The sequence below is a fragment of the Musca autumnalis genome, unplaced genomic scaffold (genome assembly GCF_047663935.1).
Source record: "Musca autumnalis isolate F117 unplaced genomic scaffold, ASM4766393v1 scaffold_5, whole genome shotgun sequence".
NCBI lineage: Eukaryota > Metazoa > Arthropoda > Insecta > Diptera > Muscidae > Musca > Musca autumnalis.
In genome coordinates, this window is record NW_027412088.1 from 49,803,041 (window position 1) to 49,814,411 (window position 11,371).

An 11,371-nucleotide genomic window follows, 5' to 3' on the forward strand; every position below is an offset into this window, starting at 1 on the left:
GACGATCGGTAGCGAGTATTTACAGAATATTGGAATAGTGCTTTTATAGACGAGCGAATAAATGGTGTTATCAAACTTTTTTCAGAACACGTACTCTTCAGCGACCTCGAAAAAGGTTACGGTCTGAAACATGAATATCTCGACCATGAGGGGGTTTACAATCGTGCTGTGGAGCAGGTTGCAAATGCTGTAAGAAAATTGAAGAAATTGCAAAAAGAAAGAAACCCAGGAGGTAATGAGATTTATCCGTAAGTATTACTTGGTTTCAACTTATAGGGATCTCTAACATTACCATGGCATTTTCCAGAATTGGTTTATATGATGTCGCCAGCCATGGTTTGTTGCCAGCCAATAGTCCGTTATTAGCACATATTACCATGTTTGTCGATGTAATAAAGAGTCAGGGTTCCCCGGAGCAGGTGGACAAATGGGCACAATTGGCAGAGAATTGTAACATTATCGGTACATATGCTCAAACGGAATTGGCTCATGGTACCAATGTACGAGGTATACAGACTAGGGCCGATTATGATCCGAAAACTCAGGAGTTTATTTTAAACACACCATGTTTACAAGCCTACAAATGGTGGCCTGGAGGATGTAAGTCTGGAGATCAGAGTTTTGCATATTTGTTATTAAAGATTCTCCTCAAACATTTCAGTGGGTCACACAGCTAATTATGCAGTGGTGGTTGCTCAACTGTACATAAATGGTGAACACAAGGGCATTCAAATGTTCATTGTCCAGGTGCGTGACTTGGAAACACACATGCCCATGTCTGGTATAGATGTAGGAGATATTGGTAAAAAGGTGGGTATGGCTGCTGTAAATCAAGGTTTCTTGGGTTTGAAAAATGTTCGCATACCACGTGAAAATATGCTCATGAGAAATTCCAAAATTATGCCAGATGGTGCCTTTATTGAGAGTCCAGTATCGAAATTATCCTACATGACAATGGTCCACATGCGTTGTTTGATTGTCAAATTGGATGCTTATTATTTATCGGAAGCTGCCACAATTGCAGCACGTTATTCGGCTGTGAGAAGGCAAAGTCCCATTAATCCAGAGTAAGTAGAAATCACTTATCAAGATTTTTATGTCATTACAAATATCTGTTAACTTGTTTAGTGACCCCGAACCCCAAATTATGGACCATGTAGCCCAACAATTGAAATTATTCCCCGAAATTGCCACCGCCCTTGCTTATCGTCTTGCTGCAGATCGTGTGTGGGAATTATACTTTCAAACTGAGGATGAAATCAACAGTGGCCAATATGGCCGTCTGCCAGAACTGCATGCCTTCTCATGTGCTCTTAAAGCCCTCTGTACCTCTGATGCCAGTGCAGGCATTGAACGTTTACGTTTATCCTGTGGGGGTCATGGCTTTATGGCTGCAGCCAATATGGGCAATATTTATGGTAATGCCGTTGCTGCGTGCACCTATGAAGGCGAAAATACGGTACTCCTTTTGCAATTGGCCCGTTTCCTTGTAAAATCCTGGTCATATTTGATTGAAGGTAAAAAAATGTTATCCAGTGTAGAATACTTGAGGAAAGGTCAAGAAGTGAATACCTTCCCCAAATGGAATGATAGCTGGGAATGTATTGTTGAAGCTCTGAAATATACCGCCGCCCAGTAAGTTTCTGAACTTTGTGAAGGCTTGGCGAAAAAATAAAAATGATTTTGTTTTGGATTTTTTTTGCAGCAAAACTCGTATAGGTTTTGAGAGCTTTTCGGAAAGAGTGATGGCGGGACAAACACAACCAGAGGCTTTTAATAATAGCAGCATTGAATTGCTGCAGGCAGCGGAGGTAAGAAGTGGATCTGAATGGTCTAAAAAAACCTTCAGATGAAAGCATTTATAGGCGTGTGGATGAAAGACTTTTTTTATTATTAGATAAACCGTTGGAAGTTTATAGACCGCTGGTAGGGGTTCTATAAGCGACATTCGGTGGTAGGGGTCTTTATAGACGAATGGTAGAAAAATTTTGTAGACGAGCGTTAGGAAGTCCCTATGAAGGAAGCTGAAGGAAGGGATTCTTTATAGACGAGCTGAATGAAGTTTTTATAGACGAGCTGAAGAGAGTCTTTATAGAAGAGATGAAGGGAGTCTTTATAGACGAGACGAAGGAAGTCTTTATAGACTAGCTGAAGGGAGTCTTATAGACGAGTAGAAAGGAGACTTTATAGACGATTTGAAGGGAGTCTTTATAGACGAGCTGAAGGGAGTCTTTATAGACGAGCTGAAGGGAGTCTTTATAGACGAGCTGAAGGGAGTCTATAGACGAGCTGTAGGGAGTCTTTATAGACGAGCTGAAGGGAGTCTCTATAGACGAGCTGAAGGGAGTCTTTATAGACGAGTTGAAGGGAGTCTTTATAAACGAGTTGAAGGGAGTCTTTATAGACGAAATGAAGGGAGTCTTTATAGACGAGCTGAAGAGAGACTTTATAGACGAGCTGAAGGAGTGCTTATAGACGAGTTAAAAGGAGTCTTTATAGACGAGCTGAAGGGAGTCTTTATAGACGAGCTGAAGTTCGTCTTTATAGACGAGCTGAAGGTCGTCTTTATAGACGAGCTGAAGGGAGTCTTTATAGACGAGCTGAAGGGAGTCTTTATAGACGAGCTGAAGGGAGTGATTATAGACGAGAGGGAGGGAGTCTTTATAGACCAGATGAAGGATGTCTTTATAGACTAGCTGAAGGGAATCTTATAGAAGAGCTGAATGGAGTCTTTATAGACGAGTTGAAGGGAGACTTTATAGACGAGCTAATGGGAGTCTTTTTGGACGAGCAGAAGGGAGTCTTTATAGACGAGCTGAAGGCGGTCTTTAAAGACGAGCTGAATGGAGTCTTTATAGACGAGCTGAAGGGAGTCTTTATAGACGAGTTGAAGGGAGTCTTTATAGACGAGCTGAAGGGAGTCTTTATAGACGAGCTGAAGGGAGTTTTTATAGACGAGCTGAAGGGGGTCTTTAAAGACGAGTTAAAGGGAATCTTTATAGACGAGCTGAAGGCGGTCTTTAAAGACGAGCTGAAGGGAATCATTATAGACGAGCTGAAGGGAGTCTTTATAGACGAGTTGAAGGGAGTTTTTATTGACGAGCTAAAGGGGGGCCTTTAAAGACGAGCTGAAGGGAGTCTTTATACACGAGTTGAAGGGAGTTTTTATAGACGAGCTGAAGGGAGTCTTTATAGACGAGCAGAAGGGTGTCTTAAAAGACGAGTTTTAAAAGACTAGCTGAAGGGAGTCTTTATAGACGAGTTGAAGGGAATCTTTATAGACGAGCTGAAGGCGGTCTTTAAAGACGAGCTGAAGGGAATCATTATAGACGAACTGAAGGGAGTCTTTATAGACGAGTTGAAGGGAGTTTTTATTGACGAGCTAAAGGGGGCTTTTAAAGACGAGCTGAAGGGAATCTTTATAGACGAGCTGAAGGGGGTCTTTATAGACGAGCTGAAGAGCACCTTTATAGACGAGCTGAAGTAATTTTTTTGGACGAACTAAAGGGAGTCTTTATAGACGAGCTGAAGGGAGTTTTTTGGACGAGCTAAACTGAGTCTTTACAGACGAGCTGAAGGGAGTCATTATGGACGAGCAGAAGGGAGTCTTTATAGACGAGCTGAAGGGAGTCTTTATGGACGAGCTAAAGGGAGTTTTTATAGACGAGCTGAAGGGAGTCTTTATAGACGAGCTGAAGAGAGTCTTTATAGACGAGCTGAAGGGAGTCCTTATAGAAGATCTGAAGGGAGTTTATATAGAAGAGCAGAAGGGAGTCTTTATAGACGAGCTGAAGGGGGTCTTTATAGACGAGCTGAAGGGACTCTTTATAGACGAGTTGAAGGGAGTATTTATAAACGAGCTGAAGGGGGTCTTTATAGACGAGCTGAAGGGAGTTTATATAGACGAGCGGAAGGGAGTTTTTATAGACGAGCTGAAGGGAGTCTTTATAGACGAGCTGAAGGGAGTCTTTATAGACGAGCTGAAGGGAGTCCTTATAGAAGATCTGAAGGGAGTTTATATAGAAGAGCAGAAGGGAGTCTTTATAGACGAGCTGAAGGGGGTCTTTATAGACGAGCTGAAGGGAGTCTTTATAGACGAGTTGAAGGGAGTATTTATAGAAGATCTGAACGGAGTTTATATAGAAGAGCAGAAGGGAGTCTTTATAGACGAGCTGAAGGGGGTCTTTATAGACGAGCTGAAGGGAGTTTATATAGACGAGCGGAAGGGAGTTTTTATAGACGAGCTGAAGGGAGTCTTTATAGAAGATCTGAACGGAGTTTATATAGAAGAGCAGAAGGGAGTCTTTATAGACGAGCTGAAGGGGGTCTTTATAGACGAGCTGAAAGAAGTCTTTATAGACGAGCTGAAGGGAGTCTTTAAGGACGAGCTGAAGGCAGTCTTTATAGACGAGCTGAAGGGAGTCTTTATAGACGAGTTGAATGGAGTCTTTTTAGGCGAGCTGAAGGGAGTCTTTATAGACGAGCTGAAGGGAGTATTTATAAACGAGCTGAAGGGGGTCTTTATAGACGAGCTGAAGGGAGACTTTATAGACGAGCTGAAGGTCGTCTTTATAGACGAGCTGAACGTCGTCTTTATAGACGAGCTGAAGGTCGTCTTTATAGACGAGCTGAAGGGAGTCTTTATAGACGAGCTCAAGGGAGTCTTTATAGACGAGCTGAAGGGAGTCTTTATAGACGAGCTGAAGGGAGTCTTTATAGACGAGCTCAAGGCAGTCTTTATAGACGAGCTGAAGGGAGTCTTTATAGACGAGCTGAAGGGAGTCTTTATAGACGAGCTGAAGGGAGTATTTATAAACGAGTTGAAGGGGGTCTTTATAGACGAGCTGAAGGGAGTCTTTATAGACGAGCTGAAGGGAGTCTTTATAGACGAGCTGAAGGGAGTCTTTATAGACGAGCTGAACGTCGTCTTTATAGACGAGCTGAACGTCGTCTTTATAGACGAGCTGAAGGGGGTCTTTATAGACGAGCTGAAGGGAGTCTTTATAGACGAGCTCAAGGGAGTCTTTATAGACGAGCTCAAGGGAGTCTTTATAGACGAGCAGAAGGGAGTTTTTATAGTCGAGCTGAAGGGATTCTTTATAGACGAGCTGAAGGGAGTCTTTATAGACGAGCTGAAGGGAGTCTTTAAGGACGAGCTGAAGGCGGTCTTTATAGACGAGCTGAAGGGAGTCTTTATAGACGAGCTGAAGGGAGTCTTTATAGACGAGCTGAAGGGAGTCTTTATAGACGAGCTGAAGGGAGTCTTTATAGACGAGCTGAAGGGAGTCTTTATAGACGAGCTGAAAGAAGTCTTTTTAGACGAGCTGAAGGGAGTCTTTAATAGACGAGCTGAAAGAAGTCTTTATAGACGAGCTGAAGGGAGTCTTTAAGGACGAGCTGAAGGCAGTCTTTATAGACGAGCTGAAGGGAGTCTTTATAGACGAGTTGAATGGAGTCTTTTTAGACGAGCTGAAGGGAGTCTTTATAAACGAGCTGAAGGGAGTCTTTATAGACGAGCTGAAAGAAGTCTTTATAGACGAGCTGAAGGGAGTCTTTAAGGACGAGCTGAAGGCAGTCTTTATAGACGAGCTGAAGGGAGTCTTTATAGACGAGTTGAAGGGAGTCTTTATAGACGAGCTGAAGGGAGTCTTTATAGACGAGCTGAAGGGAGTCTTTATAGACGAGCTCAAGGGAGTCTTTATAGACGAGCTCAAGGGAGTCTTTATAGACGAGCTCAAGGGAGTCTTTATAGACGAGCTCAAGGGAGTCTTTATAGACGAGCTGAAGGGAGTCTTTATAGACGAGCTGAAAGAAGTCTTTATAGACGAGCTGAAGGGAGTCTTTAAGGACGAGCTGAAGGCAGTCTTTATAGACGAGCTGAAGGGAGTCTTTATAGACGAGTTGAATGGAGTCTTTTTAGACGAGCTGAAGGGAGTCTTTATAGACGAGCTCAAGGGAGTCTTTATAGACGAGCTCAAGGTAGTCTTTATAGACGAGCTCAAGGGAGTCTTTATAGGCGAGCTCAAGGGAGTCTTTATAGACGAGCTCAAGGGAGTCTTTATAGACGAGCTGAAGGGAGTCTTTATAGACGAGCTGAAGGGAGTCTTTATAGACGAGCTCAAGGGAGTCTTTATAGGCGAGCTCAAGGGAGTCTTTATAGACGAGCTCAAGGGAGTCTTTATAGACGAGCTGAAGGGAGTCTTTATAGACGAGCTGAAGGGAGTCTTTATAGACGAGCTGAAGGGAGTCTTTATAGACGAGCTGAAAGAAGTCTTTATAGACGAGCTGAAGGGAGTCTTTATAGACGAGCTGAAAGAAGTCTTTATAGACGAGCTGAAGGGAGTCTTTATAGACGAGCTGAAAGAAGTCTTTATAGACGAGCTGAACGTCGTCTTTATAGACGAGTTGAAGGGAGTTTTTATTGACGAGCTAAAGGGGGCCTTTAAAGACGAGCTGAAGGGAATCTTTATAGACGAGCTGAAGGAGGTCTTTATAGACGAGCTGAAGAGCGCCTTTATAGACGATCTGAAGTGACTTTTTTGGACGAACTAAAGGGAGTCTTTATAGACGAGCTGAAGGGAGTTTTGTGGACGAGCTAAAGGGAGTCTTTACAGACGAGCTGAAGGGAGTCATTATGGACGAGCAGAAGAGAGTCTTTATAGGCGAGCTGAAGGGAGTCTTTATGGACGAGCTGAAGGGAATCTTTATGGACGAGCTGAAGGGAGTTTTTATAGACGAGCTGAAGGGAGTATTTATAAACGAGCTGAAGGGGGTCTTTATAGACGAGCTGAAGGGAGTTTATATAGACGAGCTGAAGGGAGTTTTTATAGACGAGCTGAAGGGAGTCTTTATAGACGAGCTGAAGGGAGTTTATATAGAAGAGCAGAAGGGAGTCTTTATAGACGAGCTGAAGGGGGTCTTTATAGACGAGCTGAAGGGAGTTTATATAGACGAGCAGAAGGGAGTTTTTATAGACGAGCTGAAGGGAGTCTTTATAGACGAGCTGAAGGGAGTCTTAATAGACGAGTTGAAGGGAGTCCTTATAGAAGATCTGAAAGGAGTTTATATAGAAGAGCAGAAGGGAGTCTTTATAGACGAGCTGAAAGGGGTCTTTATAGACGAGCTGAAGGTCGTCTTTATAGACGAGCTGAACGTCGTCTTTATAGACGAGCTGAAGGTCGTCTTTATAGACGAGCTGAACGTCGTCTTTATAGACGAGCTGAAGGTCGTCTTTATAGACAAGTTGAAGAGGGTCTTTATAGACGAGCTGAAGGTCGTCTTTATAGACGAGCTGAAGGGAGTCTTTATAGACGAGCTCAAGGGAGTCTTTATAGACGAGCTCAAGGGAGTCTTTATAGGCGAGCTCAAGGGAGTCTTTATAGACGAGCTGAAAGGAGTCTTAATAGACGAGTTGAAGGGAGTCCTTATAGAAGATCTGAAAGGAGTTTATATAGAAGAGCAGAAGGGAGTCTTTATAGACGAGCTGAAGGTGGTCTTTATAGACGAGCTGAAGGTCGTCTTTATAGACGAGCTGAACGTCGTCTTTATAGACGAGCTCAAGGGAGTCTTTATAGACGAGCTCAAGGGAGTCTTTATAGGCGAGCTCAAGGGAGTCTTTATAGACGAGCTGAAGGGAGTCTTTATAGACGAGCTCAGGGGAGTCTTTATAAGCGAGCTCAAGGGAGTCTTTATAGACGAGCTGAAGGGAGTCTTTATAGACGAGCTGAAGGGAGTCTTTATAGACGAGCTCAAGGGAGTCTTTATAAGCGAGCTCAAGGGAGTCTTTATAGACGAGCTGAAGGGAGTCTTTATAGACGAGCTGAAGGGAGTCTTTATAGACGAGCTGAAGGGAGTCTTTATAGACGAGCTGAAAGAAGTCTTTATAGACGAGCTGAACGTCGTCTTTATAGACGAGCTGAAGGGAGTCTTTATAGACGAGCTGAAGGGAGTTTTTATTGACGAGCTAAAGGGGGCCTTTAAAGACGAGCTGAAGGGAATCTTTATAGACGAGCTGAAGGGGGTCTTTATAGACGAGCTGAAGAGCACCTTTATAGACGAGCTGAAGTGATTTTTTTGGGCGAACTAAAGGGAGTCTTTATAGACGAGCTGAAGGGAGTTTTTTGGACGAGCTAAAGGGAGTCTTTACAGACGAGCTGAAGGGAGTCATTATGGACTAGCTGAAGGGAGTCTTTATAGGCGAGCTGAAGGGAGTCTTTATGGACGAGCTGAAGGGAATCTTTATGGACGAGCTGAAGGGAGTTTTTATAGACGAGCTGAAGGGAGTCTTTATAGACGAACTGAAGGGAGTCTTTATAGATGAGCTGAAGGGAATCTTTATAGACGAGCTGAAGGGAGTCTTTATAGACGAGCTGAAGGGAGTCTTTATAGACGAGCTGAAGGGAGTCTTTATAGACGGGCTGAAGGGAGTCATTATGGACTAGCTGAAGGGAGTCTTTATAGACGAGCTGAAGGGAGTCATTATGGACTAGCTGAAGGGAGTCTTTATAGGCGAGCTGAAGGGAGTCTTTATGGACGAGCTGAAGGGAATCTTTATGGACGAGCTGAAGGGAGTTTTTATAGACGAGCTGAAGGGAGTATTTATAAACGAGCTGAAGGGGGTCTTTATAGACGAGCTGAAGGGAGTTTATATAGACGAGCGGAAGGGAGTTTTTATAGACGAGCTGAAGGGCGTCTTTATAGACGAGCTGAAGGGAGTCTTTATAGACGACCTGAAGGGAGTTTATATAGAAGAGCAGAAGGGAGTCTTTATAGACGAGCAGAAGGGAGTTTTTATAGACGAGCTGAAGGGAGTCTTTATAGACGAGCTGAAGGGAGTCTTTATAGAGGAGCTGAAGGGAGTCCTTATAGAAGATATGAAGGGAGTCCTTATAGAAGATCTGAAGGGAGTTTATATAGAAGAGCAGAAGGGAGTCTTTATAGACGAGCTGAAAGAAGTCTTTATAGACGAGCTGAACGTCGTCTTTATAGACGAGCTGACGGGAGACTTTATAGACGAGCTGAAGGTCGTCTTTATAGACGAGCTGAACGTCGTCTTTATAGACGAGCTGAAGGTCGTCTTTATAGACGAGCTGAAGGGAGTCTTTATAGACGAGTTGAAGGGAGTCTTTATAGACGAGCTGAAGGGAGTCTTTATAGACGAACTGAAGGGAGTCTTTATAGATGAGCTGAAGGGAATCTTTATAGACGAGCTGAAGGGAGTCTTTATAGACGAGCTGAAGGGAGTCTTTATAGACGAGCTGAAGGGAGTCTTTATAGACGGGCTGAAGGGAGTCTTTATAGACGGGCTGAAGGGAGTCTTTATAGACGAGCTGAAGGGAGTCTTTATAGACGAGCTGAAGGGAGTCTTTATAGACGAGCTGAAGGGAGTCTTTATAGACGGGCTGAAGGGAGTCTTTATAGACGGGCTGAAGGGAGTCTTTATAGACGAGCTGAAGGGAGTCTTTATAGACGGGCTGAAGGGAGTCTTTATAGACGAGCTGAAGGGAGTCCTTATAGACGAGCTGAAGGGAGTCTTTATAGACGAGCTGAAGGGAGTCTTTATAGACGAGCTGAAGGGAGTCTTTATAGACGGGCTGAAGGGAGTCTTTATAGACGAGCTGAAGGGAGTCTTTATAGACGAGCTGAAGGGAGTCTTTATAGACGAGCTGAAGGGAGTCTTTATAGACGAGCTGAAGGGAGTCTTTATAAACGGGCTGAAGGGAGTCTTTATAGACGGGCTGAAGGGAGTCTTTATAGACGAGCTGAAGGGAGTCTTTATAGACGAGCTGAAGGGAGTCTTTATAGACGAGCTGAAGGGAGTCTTTATAGACGAGCTGAAGGGAGTCTTTATAGACGAGCTGAAGGGAGTCTTTATAGACGAGCTGAAGGGAGTCTTTATAAACGGGCTGAAGGGAGTCTTTATAGACGGGCTGAAGGGAGTCTTTATAGACGAGCTGAAGGGAGTCTTTATGGACGAGCTGAAGGGAGTCTTTATAGACGAGCTGAAGGGAGTCTTTATAGACGAGCTGAAGGGAGTCTTTATAGACGAGCTAAAGGGAGTCTTTATAGACGAGCTGAAGGGTGTCTTTATAGACGAGCTGAAGGGAGTCTTTATAGACGAGCTGAAGGGAGTCTTTATAGACGAGCTGAAGGGAGTCTTTATAGACGGGCTGAAGGGAGTCTTTATAGACGGGCTGAAGGGAGTCTTTATAGACGGGCTGAAGGGAGTCTTTATAGACGAGCTGAAGGGAGTCTTTATAGACGAGCTGAAGGGAGTCTTTATAGACGAGCTGAAGGGAGTCTTTATAGACGGGCTGAAGGGAGTCTTTATAGACGAGCTGAAGGGAGTCTTTATAGACGAGCTGAAGGGAGTCTTTATAGACGAGCTGAAGGGAGTCTTTATAGACGAGCTGAAGGGAGTCTTTATAGACGAGCTGAAGGGAGTCTTTATAGACGAGCTATAGGGAATATTTATAGATGAGTTACAGTGATTTCTGTTTATTTTTTAATTTGTTCGCCACTTAACCCCATCCATTCATTTTCCTTTCAGCTACATGGTCGTCAATTTGTTGCCGAAGCCTTCTGGAAACAAATTACGGGTCCTAAAACAGCACATCTGTCCAAATCAACTAAAGCCGCTTTGGAATATTTGGTTGAATTACATTTGGTCCATACCGCTTTGAGGCATATGAATGATATTTTACGTTTTATTTCCCTAACTGAGGCTGATGTAAAATCGTTGCAAAATCGCTTAGAAGAGGTACTGAAGAAATTGCGTCCGGAAGCTATTGCCATTACAGATGGTTTTGATTTCCATGATGCTGTTTTAAATTCCGTTTTGGGTGCTTACGATGGCAATGTTTACGAACGTATCTTCGAGGCAGCCAAAATGATTCCTATGAATCAGAAACCGGTACAAGATTCGTTTGAAAAACATTTGAAACCATTGATGAGATCAAAAATGTAAATAAGACTAACATACATACATATAAGAGACACTCACATACATGCATATGAAGATATATTGTTAATCAATGTGGGTATTTTTATATATGTAAACAAAAAAGCTAAATAAAAAGTTGTTAGAATTGTTGTTTGGGAACAAGATCATAATTTTCCCTAAATATTGAACATTTAAAACGTGAATGATGCGGCTGTATTGAATGATGACGGTAGGTGAAGAGTCACTGACAAACTGATTTTCAACGCAGAAGGTACCAAGGCAAAGTTGTTCAAAATATGTATATGACAATTAATCTATGGGAGATTATTGCCCCGTTGCATTCGCTTCCAACTCCAAGTTCAAAAATGACACCACCTCACTCAGAATGTCTGTGGTTGGTTCAATCCATGTCTAGAACATCAACATTTT

General features: G+C 43.2%; 1 protein-coding gene across 1 annotated transcript in view; it reads left to right on the plus strand.

Annotated features, from left to right (window-relative positions):
* The window catches only part of LOC141404606 (acyl-coenzyme A oxidase 1-like), a 27,261-nt gene extending 16,138 nt beyond the window's left edge, over nucleotides 1-11,123 (plus strand). The window contains exons 2-7 of the mRNA XM_073988072.1: nucleotides 86-248; nucleotides 308-600; nucleotides 662-1,067; nucleotides 1,129-1,635; nucleotides 1,706-1,811; nucleotides 10,550-11,123. Of these exons, the coding sequence (XP_073844173.1) occupies nucleotides 86-248; nucleotides 308-600; nucleotides 662-1,067; nucleotides 1,129-1,635; nucleotides 1,706-1,811; nucleotides 10,550-10,966 (1,892 nt within the window). The 3' untranslated portion in view covers nucleotides 10,967-11,123. The remainder of the gene's footprint in view (nucleotides 1-85; nucleotides 249-307; nucleotides 601-661; nucleotides 1,068-1,128; nucleotides 1,636-1,705; nucleotides 1,812-10,549) is intronic.
* The last annotated feature ends 248 nt before the right edge of the window (nucleotides 11,124-11,371 follow it).